This window comes from Nycticebus coucang, chromosome 1 (assembly GCF_027406575.1).
Source record: "Nycticebus coucang isolate mNycCou1 chromosome 1, mNycCou1.pri, whole genome shotgun sequence".
In the NCBI taxonomy this organism is placed as follows: Eukaryota; Metazoa; Chordata; class Mammalia; order Primates; family Lorisidae; genus Nycticebus; species Nycticebus coucang.
In genome coordinates, this window is record NC_069780.1 from 111647032 (window position 1) to 111671525 (window position 24494).

General features: G+C 42.7%; 1 protein-coding gene across 5 annotated transcripts in view; it reads right to left on the reverse strand.

Moving 5' to 3' along the window:
- Positions 1–22998, reverse strand: part of RHOBTB3 (Rho related BTB domain containing 3) — a 73989-nt gene extending 50991 nt beyond the window's left edge. For 2 of the 5 annotated variants that reach the window (XM_053586361.1, XM_053586343.1), the window contains exons 1-6: positions 22799–22997; positions 22424–22649; positions 17480–17666; positions 9245–9399; positions 5549–5660; positions 2544–2909 (exon numbers count right to left, since the gene is read on the reverse strand). In XM_053586361.1, coding sequence (XP_053442336.1) covers positions 2544–2909; positions 5549–5660; positions 9245–9399; positions 17480–17666; positions 22424–22649; positions 22799–22800 — 1048 coding nt within the window. In that variant the 5' untranslated portion in view covers positions 22801–22997. Of the gene's footprint in view, positions 1–2543; positions 2910–5548; positions 5661–9244; positions 9400–17479; positions 17667–22423; positions 22650–22798 lie in introns of all 5 variants that reach the window. The other 3 variants (XM_053586352.1, XM_053586327.1, XM_053586334.1) reach the window with 3 other exon arrangements.
- Positions 22999–24494: the final 1496 nt, after the last annotated feature.

Genomic DNA, 24494 nt, shown 5'->3' on the forward strand with positions numbered 1-24494 from the left:
TGGGGCTACTTCCCAGTTCTTCCAAGAGCAGGTGTTCCAGATGCTTCTGGCAGTGTACAGCATCAGCACCAGCCGGGAGGCTGTGAGAACAGCAGAATTCCCTGCGCCACTCCAGGCCTACAGAGCCAGAATCTGCATGTTAACAGGAGCCCGGGTGACGTGCACATCCTTTAAGGTGTGTGGAGCTGTGGTCTTGGGCCAGAGGGCCAACAGCATGGCCACCCACTGAGGCCCCACTGGGCTCTGTACCCCTACCATTGCTGGAGATGGGCTTCCTAATTTCCTTCCTCAAACTCCGGCATGGCTTCTAGTAACAGCAGGGACAGCTTCCCCAGGCCTCGCCTGCTCCCTCATCCCCGCCCACCACCTCCCACACCTGCTGCAGCCAAGGGGAGCCACCTGCACTCCCCAGAAAACAGCAGCTGCCAACAAGTGCATCTTCATTAATGCAAGATTCCCCGTGACCTCTTTAAATAGTATCAGAGTGAAGACACAGAAATCTTACAACAGGTGAAATGACCCTGAGGAAAGGGCCTGGGGTACAAGGAGAACTTTTTCTTTTCTTTCCCCTTTTACAAAAACTCACTCCGTAGGAGAAACCTAGGCAGGTTCAGTCACGAGGGTACATCCAGCTATCTCTCTGCTACCATGTTAAAGGGGTCCCACTGACTTTGGAGCATTCATGTGCCACTGAAAGTATTCAATGGAAACTGTGGCAATTTGCTGAATAATTTATATATTTCAACAAGAAAATCATCAAAAAGAAAAGTCAAACATATCCTTCAGAGTTCCTTAAACACATCATTAAAAATATTTATTTCAGACTGAGGTGGATAGATTGCTTGAGCTCAGGAGTTCGAGACCAGCCTGAGCAAGAGTGAGACCCTGTCTCTACTAAAAATAGAAAAAAAGCAAAAAACCAAAAAACTAGCCAGACATGGTGGCACACACTTGTAGTCCCAGCTACAGGAGAGGGTGAGGCAGGAAGATCGCTTGAGCCCGAGAGTTAAAGATTGCTGTGAGATATGACGCCACAGCACTCTACCCAGGGTGACAGAGTGAGACTCTGTCTCCAAAAAAAAAAAAAGTTTATTTCTCTTAAAGTAAACATTTTAATTTCTCAAAATTAGTCTTAAATTCTGAACTGTGAGATTCTAAGTTTAAACATTAAAATCTGTAGTACGAAATGAAGTCCTTTGTTAGTCATCACCATTCACACGGTGACTCCCAGCAACTGGAGCCTGCGCATTCACAGAACTGAGACGAAATGAGCCGAGTGTCTGCTGTCCAGGCCGAGTTATGTCTTTTCCTAACTAATATTCACTGACCTAGCACCACATTCTATTCCTATGTACATGTTTACTCTACATAAATCTGTATGATGTAATGGAAATTTTCAAAACCATAATTTAAATTTTAACTTATAAAATGACAAAACTATAATCCAAATGAAAAAGTAATACCTTATTTTTAACATTAACCATTTAAATAATAAGGACTACCCCAAATTTTCATACCTATATCAAATGATACTTGTTTTATTTGCAAACCTCGGTAAACTTTTCTGTTTCCAATCTAAAAGCCTAAACACAGACTTTAAGTGTTTCTCCAGATACATTCCAGAGAGAAATGACCTTACCCTAATCTCTTATTAGAACATAATTCCAAGTAGGAAAAGAAAACTTAAGAACAGAGCAGTTCCCAGAAAACTTACATTTAAATGCTTACTTTAAAAATCACTTCAGGGCAGCGCCTGTGGCTCAAAGGGGTAGGGCACTGGTCCCATATGCCAGAGGTGGCGGGTTCAAACCCAGCCCCGGCCCAAAAAAAAAAAAAAAAATATATATATATATATATAAGATAAAAATAAAAAAATTACTTCATATCCATTCCTGTTTGGAACACTTAGATGCAAGATCTTCAATTCATTTGCTAAAATGACTCATAACTTCTATTCTTTAGAAACAGTATACGGAGTTTGTTTAAAGGACAAGAAATAAAATAATTAATAAGCTGAATCTTAAAAAGCAAGGGCAGAGTAAGGAAAAACAGTAGCATCTAAGACAGTCATAACCAAACGTGATCAGTCTCAACTATCGTTGGATAATGGTTTCTACCCTGTTTCCCCGAAAATAAGACCTACTTATAGGAAAGATAAGACGTCCCCTGAAAATAAGACCTAGCGCATCTTTGGCAGCAAACCTTAATATAAGACACTGTCTTATTTTCGGGAAAACAGGGTAGTTCCTAAACTGAATGCAATTTCTTTCCTTGATTCCTTCCTAAAATGGTAAATTATATGTCATGTGTACTTTAACACAATTTTAAACATTAGCAGATAAAAAGGCAAGTAAATTTGTAAGGAAGAAAAAGTTTGAACCAATTCCTATATAAAAAGAAAACATTATTTCATGAATAATCTTCACCTTGGATATCAGCAAGAAGATTAGCTGTAAAACTAACTGGTTCCCTTGAGACCACAGGCATACTGCACTTCAGAAGCTTCAGAGAGTGTAAGTGCCCAGAGCTGTGTGACCAGGTACCTGAGTAAATGAAGCGAAGAATGTCCAGTAGACAGGAGCAGAAGAGGGCGTCTTTCACAACAACGCGCAGCGGGGGGTTGCCGGGAGATTCCTGGCTGGCACCTGGGAATGTAGCATCTCTGTTTATGGCAAAGAGATCCTGGGTGGTCTGGATGATGCTGTAGTCCTGAATGTCTCTGGGGCTCTTCACACTGAACAGCAGCATGAAGACATGGCTGACCGCACAGAGAAGGATCTTGTGGGCCTCCGCCACTTCCTCCAGATCTGCGCTATAGAAGACCACATCCACACACTGGCAGCCCAACAGCAAATTATTCAAGTCAGAGTTGTAATGTGAGGCTTCAGCCTTTAAGACAGGCATTTTCTCTGTTTCAAAAAATAAAAGGAAAATAATGAATTCCTCTTTAGGTCTATAAATACAATAATTTCGTGTTCACTTTAAATACAACAAAACAGTATTTTTTTTTTTTTTTTTTTGTGTAGAGACAGAGTCTCACTTTATGGCCCTCATTAGAGTGCCGTGGCCTCACACAGCTCACAGCAACCTCCAACTCCTGGGCTTAAGCGATTCTCTTGCCTCAGCCTCCCGAGTAGCTGGGACTACAGGCGCCCGCCACAACGCCTGGCTACTTTTTGGTTGCAGTTTGGCCAGGGCCGGGTTTGAACCCGCCACCCTCGGTATATGGGGCCGGCGCCTTACCGACTGAGTCACAGGCGCCGCCCCAAAACAGTATTTTTAAAATAATATCAGGTTGTATTGTAAGAAATTGCCAATATCTGACCATTTCTGATCTACAAAAGCAGCAATTTTGTATAACTTAGCCTAATTTAGAAATATATTTATGTGTTTATATTTTATAATACCAATGAAAAATCTACTCATGACCCCTCAAGAGCAATAAAATGCCATTTCTCATGTCTGTGTCCCAAAATAAAATATTTCTGAAATACTGAACTTCAGTATTTTAGTAGTCATCATTCTTTACCTGATACAAAAAATTTAAAGTCCTGAGCAAGTTGTAAAGACCCCAACCTCTCATCTGAAGGCCCTTGCCTCCTGGGCTGGCAAGTGGAGTGGAAAAGGGCTAAAAGCAGTTGTAATGCTGCAATTTCTCAAAGTCAGGCCTGAAATTCCTGGACTCTATTGTTTGAAACCATTTCGATCATTTTATTTTGATCCTAAAACTATTAATTTTTTTCTCCTTACAAAACAAGATGCTTCCCAGAAACAGCTCTTTCCACTCAGCACACCTCAGAGAAAGTGTTGACTAATTTCCAAGAGCATGACATCTTCCCTCTCCTAGTTTGATCACCAGCAGAGATTAGCCCTCAACCAGTTCAGAATACCCACATACAAGGTCTTAACTGGAAAACATCTATATCTCGTTTTTCTCCAAAGATAAGCGAGGAAAGGGATATTTGTGAAAGGTTGCTTAAGGAATGTGCAGGCATCTACTTCAGTGGAATTCAAACTTCTTTAGCAATGAAAGTGCTTATTCTAAAGCCAACCCCAGTCTACACAAGGGGTAATTAACAAGGTCCTCTGTGTCCAGGCACTCCCCATGCCGAGTGCCTTTCCACTGGCTGTGGTTCCTTCACAGAACCTGTGTCATCCTGGACCCATGGGTTGTGTTTAGTGTTTAGCTCTCTTAACAGAAAGTTGTGAAAATTGAGATAGGGAACCCTGGAAATTACCTCCCATTCTAATTTTTAAATTCCCATTCTCCCTACTACCCAAGTCCATTCTAATTTATATTTTCTTGATTTTTATTTATATTTATTCAACAAGTATTTATCAAGTGTCTACTTCTTAAAGATAATATCCAAAACAAACTGATCTGACAGAGTACTATTCTACTATTTCTGTCACAAAAGTATACAAAAAATTCAGATTAAAAGCTGATTTAATTTATTTATTAAATAAATAAGCTCAACTTTTACAACTTTATTTTCCCCTAGCTTTCTAATAAGAAAAATTTCAAAGATTCAAAAAAGTAGAAAGACTGATAGAATGAATATACATATGTCCTTCACTCAACTGCGCAATTATTGACATTCTGTCATTCTGTCTTAAGTCTACACAGACAGACAGGAGCCCACACACACACAGCAGAAGCATGTAAAATTAAGCTACAGACAGACAGGAGCCCACACACACGCAGCAGAAGCATGTAAAATTAAGCTACAGCCAGCAGGGCACTTTGGCTCTAAAATGCTTTCACATTCATCTCCTCAGGATAAGAACATTCTCAATCACAACACTGTAACCATACATAAGAAAATTAACAGTAATTCCGTAAGTTTATCTAATTTCCTCTCTATTTTAAAATTGTGTCCAAATGTCCCAAGAACATCATTTAGATTTTTTTTTTTTTGGTTGGTTGTTTGTTTTTGAGACAGAGCCTCAAGGCTGTCACCCTGGGTAGAGTGCCGTGGTGTCACAGCTCACAGCAACCTCAAACTCCTGGGCTCGAACGATTCTCTTGGCTCAGCCTCCCATGTAGCTGGGACTATAGGCGCCCGCCACAACATCCGGCTATTTTTTTGTTGTAGCTCTCATTGTTGTTTGGCAGGCCCGGGCTGGATTCAAACCTGCCAGCTCTTGTGTATGTGGCTGGCGCCTTAGGCGCTTGAGCTACATGTGTGGAGCCTAGATGCTTTTTTAAGGCAGTATCCAATCAAGGTTAACACACTGCATCCAGCAGCCATTCTGCATTGTACTTTAATCCAGAAAAGCTCTTCACCACACACACAATTTTAAAAAAGCAACAGGCTCAACTTTTAAGAAAGTTTTTCTCAGGATGTGGTCCAAGTACCAATCTCCTTCAGCATCACCTGGGAAGTTTATTCAAGCAGCTTCTGGGCCCTTCCCCAGGTTTACTAAATCAGAATGTCAGGAAAGTCCTGAGGATGCCCAAATTTGAGAATGCCCCCACTAAGACCCATGAGAAATGGTCTGCAGAGGGCGTCACTGCGTGTCGGGGCGGGCTGAGAAGCACGCGCACCTGGCTGCTCCAGCTGAGGGGGTCTAATTCCATGGAAGGAGCTGCTCATTTTTCTTTTCTTCATCTTTTCACTTGTCTTCTGATTTAAGGCTTGAATCATAAAATACTCCAACTAAAACAAGAATCAAATTTAATTAGAGGTCCAACAAAATCACACATCAAACATCACCATCGGCACCCCACATCACATCTGTCTAAACCATGTATATGTAATGTATGCATTAGCTAACACCCGGAAGCAACATTCTTAAACTAAAAAAAAAAGTAGTGGAACAGATTGGGCCGTGTCTAAAGATAAACAATGCATTCCATTCCATAATAAATTGTTTATTCTCTTTTTAAATTTCTTTTTATAATTTAGAGATGGGGTCTCACTACTTTGGCCAACTGGACTCAAACCTCTGGGTTCAAGCGAGCTGAGCTCAAACCTCCTGCCTCAGTCTCTCAGTAGCTGGGCTTACTGGTGCCGCCACCATATCAGGCTTCTGTCTTGAATAATCAAGAAAGCAAGTGCTGTGACTGTGTGGCTGTCAGTAATTTTCTCACTGGGCAACCTCCCACCCACCACAGTTAATACCAATGAAATTCAAAGCAGCAACGGAGCTGGTTCCATGTTTACAAATGTTCCTATCAGCTAGGAAACTTCACTTGTTTCCCTTGAACAAATTTCTTTGAAATCTGTCCCTTACAAATTAAAAATTTCATCTACGTGCACTTACATAGCTCTGGGCCTGTGTCCTACCTTGCAAGGCCTGGAGCAAAAGCACAAATGGAAGTCCCCCCATGACACACCTAAATATTTAAATGCTGAGAATCAGGAAAATACGCTGTTATATAAAAGCTATCCCGGCGGCGCCTGTGGCTCAAGGAGTAGGGCGCCAGTCCCATATGCTGGAGGTGGCGGGTTCAAACCCAGCCCCGGCCAAAAACCAAAAAAAAAAAAAAAAAACAAAAGAAAAGAAAAGCTATCCCATACTCCTGCTTTGACAAATATATAATCATAAAAGCCCAGCAGGGTCAGATTTATATTGAAATTCCCTGAATCTTCCAAGGTTCATCAGCACAGGGAGAGCCGCCGGTCCCTAACTCCTGTCCCAGGACCACCCCTCCTTTTCTGGTCCTGTTCCATCCCATGCTCTAAGGAACACATACAGGTGGACATCCACCCATCTGCCATTCTTCATAAATGATCTCCCTCAGCCACCTCTCAGGCCTGGGGGTTGTGCACCACCAGCATGTACCAGATTGTGGGCCACCTTCAAGAGGATGGCCTTACCACCCAGGAAAGTGGCCTGCAGAGGCCCAAGAAACAGACTCAGGACCAGTGGTTAGGGCGCTCTGGTGCCCCAGGGTTAGAAGCACAGTCACAATAAAACTGTGCCCACGGGAAAGTTCCTTATTATCTGCACTAACTAATACAGTACCACTAGCCATATAAAGCTCTAGAGCCCATGAAATACGGCTAGTATGCTTGAGGAATTGATTTTTATTTTATTTTTATTCATTTATTTATTTTTTTGAGACAGAGTCCCACTGTGTTGCCCTCGGTAGAGTACCATGGCATCACAGCTCACAGCAACCTCAAACTCTTGGGCTTAAGGGATTCTCTTGCCTCAGCCTCCCAAGTAGCTGGGACCTCAGGTTGCTGCTGTAACGCCCGGCTATTTTTGTTGTTGTGGTTGTTGTTGTTTGGCAGGTCCGGGCTAGAATCCACCAGCCCCGATGTATGTGGCTGGTGCCCTAGCTGCTGAGCTACAGGGGCTGAGCCTTTATTTTATTTTATTTCAATAAATTGATAAGGCTAGTGGTGCCATATTGGATGGTGTAGGTCTAGAAGGGGGACCAGCCCCAGACGGGCATATTCCCTTGGCTCTGCTGACTTGTGTGCGTCCCGTGGGGAGGGAGCAGCTACAGGAGGGCCAGACAGGGCTCCCCAACCCTCAGGGCAGGGCAGGTGTGCTACTGCACAGCCCTCATCCCTGACTCTTAAATACAATGTTTCAAATGCTCCTTTCTTTCTGCCTTTATCATCTCCATCCATGTTCCTACAAATACCATTATTTCGTACACTCAAGATCTCTGTACTTTATTGGAAAGTAAAGCATCTAAAGAGGCCATTCCACCTTTATCTACATGTTCTCATCAAATCCTAAGTTAAAGCAAAAAGAAACTGCCATGTCCTTCTCCCAACCTTAATCACAGTTTCGGTCCTCATCGTGCCTTAACAGCAACATCAGTTATTACGGAGAAAGGGAAACAGGGAGCAGAAAGAACAGGAGAGAAGAGAAAGGGGGAGCCGGAGCTGGACTGTGACCTGGGGATTCAGGCTCAGGACCCTGGTGCAACAAAGAGACTTCCGGCTCCCGAGGGAACGGGCTCCTCTTCAACAAATGAAACGAAACTATCGTTCCCTCCAACTCTCTGGGTATTTCAAGGAAATGCACCATTCTTGAAAAAATTAGGATTTTTTTAAAGTCACCACAATATAGCCTTCTAGGGAAGAAGCTAGGTTCCACCTCTCCATCTTCCATCCACTGCTTATCACCATAAAAAAATGACAAACGTTTCTCGCAGTCATTGATAGTATCAATACTGTGAGCATATCTTCCTTAAAGCCGTAATATTAATGTTTATATTCCTAGTTGAAAATAATCATTTATATTTGACTGAAATTAGTACCATTTATATTTGAACTTTATTTTACCCAGTGTAGTTAACTCCACAACAAAGGACACCCAAGTGCCCTGCTCAGAGCAGGCTTCACCTCTCTCCTCCCATCAGATCTGTCTGTTGACTCTTCTTTCATTTCTTGCAGCATTTAAAAGGTAGTTCCTAAGTCTGTACAATCTTTTTCTCTCTCTTTTTTTAATTATTAAATCATAGCTGTGTACATTAATGCAATCATGGGGTACAATGTGTTGCTTTTATATACAATTTGAAATATTTTCATCAAACTGGTTAACAATCTTAAATGATGTAATTCACACAGTTCCCTCTTTTTTTTTACAGTTCCTTAATTCTACAGTCCTCACTTCATAGGGTGGGTGCTGTGTACTAAGATGAGCCTCAAAGTGAGTATAGGATCGAGTAGATACCACTGCAGCCGGGGATGCAGACCTGGTCCCCACAGACCAACATGGACCCCTCCATGTGAGCGGTCCCTGATTGCGGTGGAGCTGCAACAAGGCTAGGAGTGTATAAAATCTTGCCAAAGTACATACAAAAGAAGAAAAACTATTCTTTTTCAACTAGTAGATGAAAATGAAAGAAAATTTTCAGGACCCACTGGTTGAGGCTGTATAAAGATTACTAACTATTAAAACGGGTTGGGGGAAATAAACGTGCTTTTGATATGAACAACAAGGACCAATCCAGTGTCATCAAATGTAAAGTTCCACTTTATCATATTAGACAACAGAAAATGTTTCATTCGGAGAAAAAAAATTAAATTACAATTTTACTCTGATTAACCCTTTCTTACCACTCTCCCTTTATGTCTCAAGGTCAAGACTCTAACCACACTTTTAAAACTGAAGTTCAAAGTCAGTGGTTCTCAACCTTTCCAATGCCGTGACACTTTAATATAGTTCCTGTGGGTCGCGACCCACAAGTTGAGAACCACTGTTCTAAGTGATGCCCCACAAAACAACGGAAGCCTGAAAAACGACTTTCCACACGGCAGCAGTTCCCACTTACCACACCTCCGAAGTATTTGCCTATGTAGAAGTCGTCAAGGCTATGCAGCTCCAGGTAGGTGGCCCCCAGCTCTCGGGCCAGCTGGACCCCCTCGGTTGTGCTGACACAGCTGCCTCTGTCCGAGGTGCACAGTGGACATGTGCAAGGCAGTTCTTCTGAGAATATAAATTTGAAAACAAGGAACTTTGAAATTAAACAAAAAGAAAGTAGACAATCTGACCATTAAATAACAAACGAAAAGCTTATACCAGAACCATAGTTCAAGAGCATTCAGCACATCCACTATCCACTACAACAGGGTTTTCCAACCTTTTTTATCTCACAGCACACTTGAAGCTACAGTTAAACTTCTGCAGCACACTTAAATCATGTTCATCAACAAAAAGAGTAAAATAAGAATTTACTTACTGTGCTTTGAAACTCTGAAAATAATTCAATTAATAATCTTTCAAATTTTTCACACGTACCTAAGATCCTCTCAATAGCACACCAGTGTCACATGGCGCACCAGATGAAAATCACTGCACTGGACTCAGAGTAAAAGGTATGAACGGTAACAGAAAGCTCCCTAAATAAACAAGCATTAGCTCAAGGAGAATAAATACTATTTTAGCAAACAGAAGAATGTAAAAGTGAATGAATATCATCAAGGCTAGTACAGAAAGTAGACCAACCAGCCAGTAATGGTGGGCCTGCTCCTTTCACACAGCTGACATCCGGAATAGTAATTTCACTAGGCAGGCAGAAAAGAACACAAATTTAACAACTTGCTAGCCTTAGAAAGCACTGGAAACAGTGGGCTGGCACTTTTTTTGTAGTATGCTTTATGAAGTCTGAACAAACCATATAGTTTTACTTTAATAAAACCCTCGATTTGATCTGAATTTCAAGGCTGCAACACTCACTCCCTTTGTAAAGTTCCCAGAAGTGCACTCTTATTAACGCAGATTTTCAATCACGACACAAATCAAACTTGCACTTAGAATCTTAGATTATATAGACTGATACAGAAGAACGTGGAAATGGTGCAGAAGAGAATTTCTGAAGCTCTAAAGCATTCAACTTCAGAGACCAATTCAATCACTCTTTCTTTTTCTTTAAGACCAAAAATTTTAAAATTTGCTCAAGATATACAACTATCATGTACCCATAATAATTAAAAATTGTAAAAAGTATTTACTCAGCAAGTGAAATGTCCCAAGATTCATGGTGGCACCGTGTACGGATCTACCACTGGGAAGGTGGCAGATCAACCTGTCTACGAGAAACTTCATTGTTAGGCTAAAAATACACACTGCACTCCATATTTGTCAGCTAGCCTGGTTTTGCTTCACAGTCACATCATGTGTGTCACCGTTCAAAAGGCTGCCAGGTCAAAGAGGACAAATTTATTTCCAGAAATGCTTGTTGTTGTAGGCTGGCATCCCTGGGAAGCAGACTCTGAGACGGAGACTGGTGTGCTGGAGGTTGCCAGGGGTTATCCTGAGAACAACTTTTCTCAGGGGTGAGGGGTGCAGTACTGGGTAGGGGGAATGGGCCCTGCAGTGCGGTCGCCACACTAACTACAGCTGACCCCTCAGAGGGCCTGGGAGCCTGGATGGCCTTTGGAGGTAAAGGCAGCTTTATACCTTATCCCTAAACCAACCAGTAACTAGACGTGGGCTGCACGTGTGGAGGGCGTAACTGTGGATGAGAAAGCTCCCATCAGCAGACAGCAAAGCCTGGAAAGTGACTGTGCTGTGTGCCACGAGCAGCCAACACCCCCAGTAACCCAGGGAGCCATGACGGTGGCCCTGAAAGGGCACGTGAGTGCTCCCACCATGCACCCCGCACGTCCTGCCGACTAGGATGGAACACATGCGTGTATACGGGGTGTCTGGCACAGATCTCCAGTGCACATGTGCACACACAGACAGAGATGACTTAGAAACTTCAGCTTAACTGAAAGCAGTTTCGAGCTCAGAGACCACATATTCACATACTCATTTACAGGAGAGGAAACTGAGGTGCAGAGAGATGATGAGACTTGTCCACGTCTCCTTGTGAGTTAAAGACAGAGACACAACAATAAAACTATTACTTGCTCCACCTCATAGAAGTGACATCCAAAGATAAAAATTTAGTTTAAGAATTTTTGATTCCAAAGATACAATGACTTAAAAATTAAGTTCACATTCTCTAAATTATGCTGTAAGTTCTCATTTGAGCTTTTGTGTTTACTTTTTCTAAGATCATTTCATGTTTTGAGTGAATAAAGTTTTCATACAAAATTTAGCTGGTCTTGAAAAATAACACCCTGGTATTCTGCATTCTCTGCAAAGCCCTCACAAACAGTGCCTCTGAAGACAGAGGCCTTCTCATGACCACAAAGTTCTCCTGATGTTGGTGGAGTGGGGCGGGCAGGCAGGCAGGCAGATCATCTTATTATTTCTGCACAAAATCAAGAAAAGTGAGTAATGTTTTGAGTGAAAAATGACCTGAACATAATCTAAAATAATTTTTACTCATCTGGATTTAAGGTAAAAATGCAACTAATTTCAGGTGTCAGCCAGCTGAGTGTAGCATTAGGAAGTTACTGACATACGTTCTTAGAAAGTGCCTTGGTACAGCTAATCTTTTGTCTCTTTTATGTCACCAAAAGACACTTCTCTCTGTTCACTCACCAAAAAGGAAACATACCTAGTTATTATAGGGCATATCGTGCTGTAAATTCACTCACACTTAGCCACCTATTCTTTATCTGGACTCTAAAATATTATGTTACAATCTTTGCCAGAGGCTTTTGTCCCTCATTAGCTATATACTGAAATTCCAAATCATTCCTATGTTCTTCTATATCAATCTACATAGCCTAAGATTCTACGTGCAAGTTTGATTTGTGTAGGTGAACCAACAACATATTTCTGGATTAAATAAATTTATATGAAGCATTTTATCAAGAACAATCAATCAGTGGACCCAAAATAACTTTATTTATTTATATATATTTTTGGAGACAGAGTCTCACTTTGTTGCCCTCAGTAGAGTGCCGTGGTGTCACACCTCACAGCAACCTCCACCTCTTGGGCTTAGGCGATTCTCTTGCCTCAGCCTCCACAGTAGCTGGGACTACAGGCGCCCGCCACAACGCCCGGCTATTTTTTGGTTGCAGTTTTGGTGCTTCACCATCACAGTAACTCTGTGAATTAGAGTACTACACTTTCCTAGCTGACATTGTAGTCTTTTTATTGGTACATGTTATCTTTTAAGATGTTGTCATAAACTGGCTATTTTTTTCTAAAGTGAACACAATGTAACTCCAACATTCACATGAATGGTATCCTTCAAAGCAATGGCCTTGGGAACCTGTAGGGCGATGCTTACAATGTTGCCACTGCTTGAAAGGTTTAGAAATTCTTTTAAAAAAATTCTAGCCTAGCAAAGGACCAGGCTCCACCAGAGCTTCAAAAATAACTAAAAGACAAGATGCCTGTCTTTGGGAGATTAAGGCTATGAATACATCCTGGGCACATTCTGAAAAAAATTCTCCTTTAAAGACAGATTGAATATTTAATAAAAGCTAAAATTTACTCAGTGCCAAGTATGATGAAGCTATCACACAGTGAAGCTTATCCAAAACATATGTAACAAAGGAAAGAGATAAGACTGACTCTATTTGCTGAACTACTTCTAAGAAGAGTTCCAAGAGAATTACCAGGACAGGTTTCAATACAGTTTCTGGTATTGCAAGGGATATGGAGGTGAGGGTGTGTGTGGTGGGGGTGGGGGGATTGGGGTAGGGTGGAGAACAAGGTCCTGGAATTGAGCCAGATTTAGCTTCGTAATTACTTCATAATCACATCTTATACGGCAATTTAATTTTATCTTGTTAGTGAAATTGATTTTTTTCACTTACTTAGGTCATCCATAAAACCATTCATTCACTCACTGAACAAATGTTTTATTGAGCACCTACCTGCCATCAGGCACTGGGAATATAAAGATGCAAAGATAAAAAGGAAAAACAACTCACAGTCAGGCTGAGTTGAGACAGACATGACTGCAGACAATTATAATCTAATATCATAAGCCCTGAGATAAAGGTGTGTAAGGTCACCAGGGGACCCAGAAAGGGCATCAACTCTGCCTCGGGGGGGTTGCGGAAGGCTTCACAGGAAAAGTAACGACTTAAGGGACAACTTTGGGTTTGCTGTGCAGATATGACAGGGGCTGTGCACCCCAGGCAGGAAACAGCATGCGTAGAGGCCCACACATGAGAACAGAGGGAACACTTTCATTTCCAGTTTCAAGATGGCGCACTGAGCCCACACTGCCATCTCCCCTCCCTGCCAAAGCACAATAATAACGGAGGCTGGGGGGAGAAGGAAGGGAGGAAAGAGAGAGAGAGAGGACCGTATACACAGCAACACTCAGCAATGAGAGCCCAGAAACCAGGCGTATCTGATGCAGACACTGTCAAAGCAGGAGCAGAGGGAGCCCTGCAGCTCAGAGCTGCAGCCCTGTGAAGGGTGCCTGCTGCACCATAGCAGGGCAGCAAGAAGCAGGAGAAGGCCCAGGACACTGCCTGGAGATTGGCAGGGCACCCCAGGAGAAGCAGCGAGGCCTGCAGGTCCTCATGGTCCTGTGTGTATCCTCACTTCCACCCCATGCCCAGACAGCAGGTGGAAAGATGAGAAGGAAGGCAGCATTCCAAAAGAAGCAGGAAACTGCAGAAGTCGCCAAGCCAAAATCACCCTGTGTTTGAGAAGCATCCTACCATGGAATGACTCTCATCAAATGGGGAGACTCAGAAGGACCACTCAAAACCAAATTTAGTAGGCAATGAAAACAGAATTATTATGTATAATTAGATATTCTGAGAGGAAACATATATTCAGAGGAGGATGCAATCTAGGAAGATGTGGGTTGGGAGAGAGATTGGAACAGAGGAACGGAATGGACAGGCATCAGTGAGTCCACAGGGGAAGACAGGATGCCGGTCAGCATGTTCATGGTATGGACACAGAGGAAGGACAGGTGAAGCCAGGGACAGAGGACAGGGAACACCAGCACAGTGTCCCCGTGTGTGGAAGGACGGCTGGTGAGACAGCAAGGAGGACAGAGAGTCAGAAGGACCAGGAAGGAAAGTGGAGCTTTGCTGAGTGGAGGAAGACGTGCATTTCAATGATTTCAATGAGAGAATTGCTGTTGAAGTATATTAAATATACTTGGATCTCCCAAGATAACTAATCCACTCCAGGAGTAACAGCATTAATCTGTACATGAGGACAGAGCCCTCACAACCTAACCTCCTTCTAATGGTCCCTTTTCTCTACACTGCTGCATTGGGGATTACGTTCCTAACACAGGAACTTTGGGGAACACAAGCAAACCACAGAAACTGGTGACTCTGAGCGAAAACAAATGGTGCAATTGTGAAAGATGAAGTCTGGCCGTGGTGGACTCAAGAATGAATAGGAAATGGCCTCAGGAAGTGTGGATAACTCAAGACTCATGGCCAGAAAGAAAAAGGAAGCTAAGATAACAGCAGGGAAGCAGGGTCAAGGGTGGGTCAAGCCCGCGCTATCTGCACCTGCTGTGGCTAGACATATACCTGTCCCATACCTGTCCCATGCTTCAACCACCCCACTCCTGGATGACCACCAAAGCATCATCATCAGAAGGGCAGATAAATTACAGCATATTCACACAATGGGAACTAGATTGTCATAAATAAAGCACAGATAAGCACAACATGAATGCCTCTCCAAAGTGTTACGCTAACTGGACTTAGCCATGCAGAAGGCACTACAGACTGCCTAAGCCTGTCTGCAGGAAGTTCAAAACTGACAAACCAAACCTACATCGTTCCAAGTCAGGATACCTCTGAGGAGGGCGCTGCAAATGTTCTCCACCTTGATCTGCGTGCCCTCTCGTGAATATATACATATGTAAAAACACATTAGCATGCTAAGATAAGTGAACTTTATATCCTTATGGCCCCATGAGGGCTTTGCCCTCATAAACAGATTAATGCTGTTATTGCAAAACCTCAATAAAAATTTTTTTAAAAATAAGTAAAATGAAATACTTTCTGTAAATTACTGTTTCTCTCCCAAACCTAGTATTCATCAGTTAGAGAGCTTCTTAAACCATTGATTTCTGACCTCCTCCTCACCTGATGTGACCATGATTAAGCCTGTCTGGAATGGAGCCAGGGAATTTGAATGTTTAACAAGTTCTCAGGTGATGCTACACCTGTGCCTTCAGGGACAACATCTGGATATCACCCAAGTAAGTAAGAGAAAAAATAATTCAAGAGTTCATGGAAGTTATAATTTAGTTAGAGTTGCATTCATTTTCTATGGTTGTAACAAATACTTCAAATTTATTGGCTGAAAACCTGAAACGTTTATCATTTTACAGTTCTTGCAGGTCAGAAATCTGCAGTGTGTGGGCAGGACAGTGTTTCCTCTGGAGACTTGGAGTAGAAGCTGTTTCTTTACTTTCTCCTGTTTGTATTTGGCATAGTGGCTGCCTGAATTCCTGGGTTCATGACCACATTTTCAGGCACAGTATATATGTTCTTTTTTTTTTTTTTTTGTAGAGACAGAGTCTCACGTTATGGCCCTCGGTAGAGTGCCGTGGCCTCACACAGCTCACAGCAACCTCCAACTCCTGGGCCTAAGCGATTCTCTTGCCTCAGCCTCCCGAGTAGCTGGGACCACAGGCGCCCGCCACAACGCCCGGCTATTTTTTGGTTGCAGTTCAGCCGGGGCCGGGTTTGAACCCGCCACCCTCGGCATATGGGGCCGGCGCCTTTCCGACTGAGCCACAGGTGCCTCCAGGCACAGTATATATGTTTCCACATTTCTCCTGCCCCCCCTTTCTTCACTCCCCTCACTTCTATCTCTCCTCCCCTCTGTCTTTCCATCTCTTTCTCTGACTCTGACCCTCCTGCCTTTCTTTTATATTGAGCCCCTGAAAAACATCCAAGACACTCATTTAAAATCTTTAACTTTTGCTAAATACTGTATCATATTCAGATATTCTTGATGTTGGCACATGGACATAGCTTCTTTATAAACCACAGAAAACCATATTTGTAGGTACAGAGAAAAATGGAAGCAAAACTGAAAATATTTACCATCTCGTTGTGACTTTCAGTGAAGCATTCAACTGTACAACTATGGTAAACTCCACAGACCTCTTTGAACACTTACTTCATTGTAACAGTGATTGATTTAATAATTTCTAAAATATCTAATAGTTCTTAAGGTTGTGATTCTGTTTAAAGATTCTGTTTAACAACAGTGATTGATTTAATAATTTCTAAAGTATCTAATAGTTCTTAAGGTTGTGATTCTATTTAACTAGAAGCTACCTCTGATTTTTTAATGACAGGCATGGGTAAAATTGGTTTTGATTTAAAAAATACAAATGGTTAGAAATTCAGCATTTCTTTTCTTTACAACAGACATATTTTCTTTCATGAGTATTTTGTCTGTACAATTTTGTTATGTTAACCTATATAAAAAAAAGTATTTTGCTTTTCTTGTAGTCGAAGCCAATGGTAACAAGTACACATTGCATGACATCTAACATACAAGCAGGCATATTCAGATCTCAAGAATCAAAAATAAAAATATTTCAAATTAAAAAAAAAATAAGTAAAAATAAAGTTTAAAGACAGCTATACTAAGGAAATACTACTGAGAAGACCTGTAAAATAGCAGCAAATCAAAGTGAGTTCTGAGTTGGCCCTAAAATATTTGGCCATCCCCTCTGCTCAGCAGCGGTGGCTGACTCTTTCTGAACCAGCGGATCCCTCTGTGACCCTTCCTCTGGGTGCCCTGCTGTGCTTTCACTTACTCAGCATTATCTACCTAAAAGCCCAAGCCTGCATCTTCATATGGATAATCCACCCTTCCCAGTTGGGCAGAAGTTTAGATTGTCAAAAAGGGCTCAGTGTCAGCTCAATACCTCTCATACATCAAAAGGACACAATTCCTAACTTTCTTCATTACTGTAACAGAGCTGTTTAAGAGACAGACTTGTGCCGACCAAATCAACAGACATGCATGATTCTCTTCTGTGCTGTTTTATTATTATATCAAATGATGAAGAGATTAACAGCTGGCAGCTGAAGTCATCTGGTTTTCAAAAAGAAACCTATTAATCATTAATAACCTTAGCTCTAAATGTTACCTGCAAACTCACAATAAAAAATAAATTTAAAGAAAATTAAATACTTACCATTTTGTCTGGTACCAACAGCAGCAATGATTACTGGAACCGAATTTAATGCTCTTTTTATCACTGGGATATAATTATCCTTTACTTCATGGAATGAAAACTTGTCATTTACGTTGTATTTGATCACAATGATGTCAGCGCCCCCGATGAGATTTCGAGAGGTGTACCAATCACTGTCGAAAATGTCCTAAACAGAATGCAGACAGCAGTTTTCAGTCCATTCATCCTCAAACTGATCATGAAATAAACTGCAGCATATTAGTCAGATGTTTTGCTATATTTTAATTTACAGAATTCATTATATACATTACTTTTAAGTAACTACATAAAATTAAAAATTAAAAAGGTATTGAGCTGACACTGAGCCCTGGAAAGCTCTTTTTGACAATCTAAACTTCTGCCCAACTGGGAAGGGTGGATTATCCATATGAAATTGCAGGCTTGGGCTTTTAGGTAGATAATGCTGAGTAAGTGAAAGCACAGCAGGGCACCCAGAGGAAGGATCACAGAGGGATCCGCTGGTTCAGAAAGAGTCAGCCACCCTGCTGAGCAGAGGGAATGGCCAAATATTTTAGGGCCAACTCAGAGCTCACTTTGATTTGCTAGTATTTTACAGGTCTTCTCAGAAGTTTGCTAACTCTATTTTGTTTTTTTTTGTTGATTTTACTTATGCATTTAGCCTGGGCTTTGTACTGTTTAAATAGGAGGTCTAGAAAATTCCTGAAAGTCCCACAAATAAGCACCCCCTTCAATATTTACACTTAAAAATAAGCACTCAGTTTTAAAATTATTTTTAAATATATTTTTATCACCTAATAATTTCTATATTTTTATCACCTAATAATTTCAAAAATGTAATGTCATAGCATTAGATAGAAGAACATCAGAATGAGTAAAGAAGTTTCAAAGGATTTCCTGTGACCTAGTTAGATGCTGCAGGATTTTTCAGTGTTTGGAATTGCAATATGCTGTGAACTCTGTGGCGTTCCATATTTTATTCTTGTTTTCAACATTCACATATTCTTTTCAACTTTATCCATCCTTTGGACAGTACTGAATTATGTATTGTGTGCGTGAGGGGTGGTGGAGATACGCTGACATAAAAAGATACCGCTTATTACAAGGTTAACAGGGTAAGGGATATATCTGCAAGTACATATTTTCCTTATATAAAATAAATATTCAGAACAGACCTTTCTAGTTCTGAAATATTTGCTTCTGTACAACAGTTAATAACATTTATGCTTAGAATTTATTATGAATGCTGTTCCTTTAAAATGTAATGCTTTGAGATTTTGTGTGAATAGTGGTATACGGAAAATATCTTTATATATCTTAATTCCACTGCCAAATACCCACTAGAAGCTTTCTTCACATACTCTAGTTAACTATCAATATTTGTCCCTCCACGTGGCCTTTGGCATGTATTTCTAGGATGCAATAAAACTAGACTAAGGGAACAGGCAGAGTGGCTGACACCTCCAGAGGCTGTTGAGTGATGAAAGTTTGTGCTTGGAAATATGAGTCTAAGACAGGGTTAACAGTATTTGAATAAACCAATCAAGCTTTGACAGAGCTTTTATACCATGTCAGAAAATCCTGGAGGAGTGTTCCACAGAGAGGCCTTTTGCAGAGGGACTGGCTGCTCACCAGTGCCCCCCTCCCCCCGCCCCAGCTCTCTGCAGCCTCCCGACTGCCCATCTCCCACAAGGACACTCAGAACAACAAGAATTGCAGAGTTTCAGACATGGATCCCCTAATGAAAAAGGATGGATTGAGCATTTCGAAGGACGTTTAAAACAATCAATCAAAACTTAAATAAATGAATGAATAAATAAATAAAGCAAAGCCTGGGCTATAAGCACCAAAGGCAAAAGCTTGACCTCAGTAGAGGGTGTAAGCAGAGGAGAAATAAAGCGGAACACAGTGCAAGAAGGTGAGAAAGACAGCAGAGCTCTCCTCTGATTTCCAAATCCCAAACCACAAAACTTAATGCATTTCCAACTGGATCTGTTACAGTGTTCAAGTTCCAAATATGTAAGAGAGTATAACAAAGAAAGACGGCAAAGTCAGAAAAATGGGATAGAAATCTAAGTGTAAGTGGGACCACTATGAAGCAGCCTTTTAACTCTTAAAGTAGCTGCTGTCTGCATTCTAAATAGTTCAAAATTCTGGAGTTGCTGGAGAGGTTTAAAGGGAAGAAGGGGACATTTAAGGGAAAATATTAAGGAAAAAATGGGCTTTGGCATCATTAACTCTGTGGGACCGGGAATGCAGAGGCGGTAAATGCTTTTATTTGTCATATGAATCACAGCTGCAAGCCCCACACAAGAAAACTGTGGCTCTACTACCTCACTGCTTTTTATGGAATGTTTTTAACAAACAGCAAAAGATCCCGAAAGGCAAAATGAAATAACAATGTAACTGGACACACAAAAAAAGATAGGTAAGAGAGAAAAACTTGCTAAATAACAAGCTGCAACTCATAAATATGAATCACATTTATTTCAAAAGTGCCAAGTCTACAAGGCAAGGATCCAGGGCAAGGTCAAGGGTCTACCAGGGAACCAGGGAAGAGAAACAACTACCACCTTCCAACTCCAAGGCAGCAACAACACATCTCTTGTCCAAACTATGTCAGAGAAAATGCTCCACTGGTTTCTGAAACTATGAAGAAAATCAAAGTCTCCCACCCGGTAAATCTGTTCCAGGATTTCCTCTAGGAGGTTATGCAAAAGGCTTGAAGCCACATTGGAGAACTGGACTGATCTTTAAAAAAGTAGAAATCTGAATTTCTACCTTGAAACAATTTCATTCCACTTGACTGTGAGGCTGAAAATACAGCACCTATCAAGGGCTGACATCGTCCTGACCTGGTACCATAGCTGTATAGATCTCAAATGACACGTAGGAAAACTCTACTTTTGCTCAGTATGATACACAGCACTGGAGTTATAATAAACACCACTATAAGAGCTAGCACTCATGGCACAACTGCTACCTGCTTACCTCCAGATTGAACTTTACAGGTGCTAATATCTTATTTACTCCCCAGTGAAGCTCTAGGAGGCAGGACTGCGATTATTTTACAGATAGGGAAAATAAGGCTGAGAGATGGTAAGTGATTTACCAGGGACAAACAGGCATTAAGTGGCAATACGGGACCTGAAATCAGATCCTCTCTATTCACAACCTGGGCTCTATCTGTTCTGCTATATTTAATATTCTGATTCAGTACCTGTCAAACACCAGCTGATTAATACAATCAACCTTACCATTTCTGATAGGCTTTGCCTATCACCAAGAGAAGAAAAGCACCCTATAAAGAAAAGAGTAACTCTGCAAACATCATCTACTACATCTGAAGAGCATTATAACCTAGAAAATTGCGTCTGGTTACAAACTCAGGGCTTTTTAAGTAGGGTCAGAGTCTAACCTAACAAAAAGCGATTAGCATAATAAACCACGGCAATCAGTCTATGGCAAAAATCCAGACCATACAGAGGCTTACTTCATCCATTTGGAAGATTTCATTTTACTAGATAAAATACATGGGATCACGGCATCTCTTTTTGTACAATCAACAACATAAACAGGAAAAGGTTAACAGCTCAAATTCAAAACAGGAACAGTAATTCTAATATCCTAATTTAGCTGACTTTCCCTACATGTATCCAGTCTATTCACTTCATGTTGAACTAAGGTTTTAGACTGCAAGGTGGTTCACAGTGAAAGGGCCAAGGTAAAGTTCGTGTTTCATTCGCTTGCACAGATTCCAGCCAATTAGTTCTGCATCAGTCTTTCTTATGAACAGAAGCTTCATAACTAGGAGTTTAACAGCATTCCTTATATTGTAAAGGTCTATTTTTTAGTTTACTGTAGCATATTAACATAACTTTCCTTTACCTGAAAATTTTATGGGCAAAGGATTTTTTTTCCATAAACATGGGAATTTTCATAATTTTTTCTGAGTATATTCTATATATTTTTAGAAAGATACTAGTCTCTTATAGCCCTGATTCAGTTATTTAAAAATGCTGTTTAAATGTCAAAATCTCACATAAAAATAATCTCACATTTGTATTCTTTTTCAGACACTAATCTTTCTTGTTGCAAAATGCAAACTTTAGCTGAAACTATGTAATTCCAGTATCAGTAAATAACCAGAAGTTTTCAAATAAGATTAAAGAAAAACATTCAAAATGTGTTATTGTATACTTTAAATATCTGTGTGTCAGGGAGTAGATTTAAACACTCAAGAATCAGACTAGAATTTATCCACTTCACTCCAGTTTTGTTCAATTATCACAATTTTTCGATTTTTCCAAGCAACACTAGTAAAACATTTCTGCTTTACGAGTCACTAAAAACAAATGGATAATATACCATGAGTATTTTGCATCATTAAGATTAAAAACTAATTAAAATTTTTCAGAGGGTAATTAATAGTGCTATAAATGGGTCATTTAAAATTAACTCAGTCCCTCCTCCCCCCTTTTCCAGGGGTCCATTTTGCGAACTGTACCAGTGAGAAGTATCTTTGCCGGTGTTCAGCTTTCAGAGGGCTGTATTTTTAGAACACTAATATTACACTATTACCCGCAGAGGTAGGCATGAAAAACACTGCTCTTTGCTGGTGAAACTTAGTGACCCTATCTCCCGAGGCTGGCACAAGAAGTGTGGGAAAGGGAAAACCGCAGAGGTGAAGTGTGGGATGAGCGCCCCACGTTCCTAGCCGGGCTTTCTACCTTCTGAGAGTGATGTCTGACCGGGTTACCCCCCACCCAATAAAACAAAGGCTCCGCGATGCTATCAAAAGTGCTGTGAAACTCCGCCCAGGTAAAGCAGACACTCCACATTCACAGAAGTGGGCAAAGGCGGGAGGAGGGAAAAATGGAAGGGAAGCTCCTTCCGCCCGCGCGCGCAGCCGCCGCCGCCCCTCACCCAGACGGGACAGTCGTGCACCACCAGCTGGACGTTCCCGAAGGCGCTGGCCTGATACTCGGTGAACACCGGACGCGCGACGGTGCTGCTCGCGTTCAGCAGCAAACTGCTCTCGTCCCCCGAGACCAGAGGGCTTCTCCCCAGGTAGGTGCGGATGAGCCCCGACGGCCGGTTGTCCTGGTGGAACGCGTCGCCCTCGTTCCCCAGCGCCACGATGTGAATGGACCTGCAGGAACAGACCGGGGGCGAGGGCAGAGGAGCGGGGTCAGCGCCGTCACTTTCCTGGGAACAGGAAGCGCGGGGACGGCGCAGCCAGGGTGGGCGCACGGCGCGCGTCCGGGCAGAGACAATGGCAGGACTGCGACGCCTACGTACATGGTCGCAGATCCAAGGGCAGGGCGGCGACTGGGAGGAAAGCAGCTGCTCGCGGCTCCGGGCCCCTCGGCGGCGCGTTCACCCGCAGTCGCTCATGCCGGGCCGCGCGCCCCCCGCGCGCCTCCCTCGCTGCAGAGCCGGGCCCGGGCGTGCGAGTAGCCGTGCGCGCGGCCGGCCGGTCAGGCAGCGCCCGGGGACAGCCCGGCGGCCGCAGCCCGCGTCCTCCGCGCCCGGGGCTGGCGCTCCTCCCCCGGAGAGGGGCAGGCGGACGCGGCCCCGCCCTCGGGCGGCCCGGGCAGCACGTGCAGGCCGTGGGTCGGCGACGCGGGGGACGCGTTCCCCGCCGCTGCGGCCGGACACAAAGGCGCAGGCCGCGCGGTGCGCCGCCGAGTGTAAATTAATAAACACGGCGCCCAGCCGGGGAGCGCCGGCCGCCGACCCGCCCGCGGCGAGTTTGTCCAACTCTGGAGGCTGTAACCGGAGCCGGCGGGGCGGGGCGGGGCCTCTCGCCCGGGCTGGAAGGGACAGGCCGGGCGGCTGGAACGAGAGGCCGGGCGGGGAGGCCGCGGAGCCGGCCAGACCCGCGTTGGGGGCCCCGGTAGCCGCTCCTCCTCGGCCTCCACCCAGCGCGTCGCACCGCGTCTGCCGCTTGGTCATTTGTCCATTTCTGCACGCGCGCTACCGCTGTTTTCCAAAATCATACTTGTGAGAAAAAATAAGGGCAACATTCATGCCTCTGCAGAAAGGGTTCTTTGTTCCCACTCTAATTAATTTGCTAATATCGCTTTTGGGGGGATTATTTACTACTTCAGGCTATACTTGGCATATTTTACAGAAAATTCAGGATTTTAAGTGCTGGGAAATTCAGCGTGATAGTTTGTGAAAGAAGTTGCATATAGGTATTTAACGTGTTAACTAAACGCCAGTTTTCTTGGAGATTTCTCCGAGCCCGTTGTGGCTACATACTTAATAACAGCCGCACAGACCAACTGAAAAATAACGATCATGTTAAGTAATGCGAGGCTACTTAGGAGTCTTTCATGATAACGCTCTCCAGTAAAGGTTAGGAACGTTTTCTAAAAGGCCTCGATTACCTCAATTCGAGGGAGCACCAGAGTCCACTGCTCATACCAACCACGGGGGGCCGGGGCACCTTTGGGGCTGGAGTCCTTGGTTCAACGTTAACCTGACAAGCATAGGACTTAACTCTATGTTGAAACAGCTCTTGCTTATCCTTTTGTTATATTAATTTTGCCCTACTTTAAAATCGGGCGGTTTCTTTTCTGAACTATTTTGAGGCTATGAAAACAGGAGGGCTTGAGGAAGGCAGCAAAAAGGCTGGGTTAGAGGCCTCTCGAACGTCCAGAGCTTTCTGCTGCGGGTCCTGTTGCTCGGTTGGATACAACAGGGACGTTCTTCCTGTGCTCACTGCTTTTAAAACAATCTCACCTCCCTTTGCATTCAGTGTAATTTCTCTTTTAGTTACTAGAACCTCAACCGTCCTGAAAAATTCAAACATACAGAATCGACCTTTACTCTTGGATGCATAGAAAATATACTTTCTCATCAGCCCCTCCAGTAACCCACAGTCAAAAGCATGGACGTGAGAATGAGCACAGGGATAAAGACAGTGTGAACGCACTCTCAGTGGAATAGTAATTAGCCTTCTAAAAAGGAAGAAAGTCCCGCATAAGCT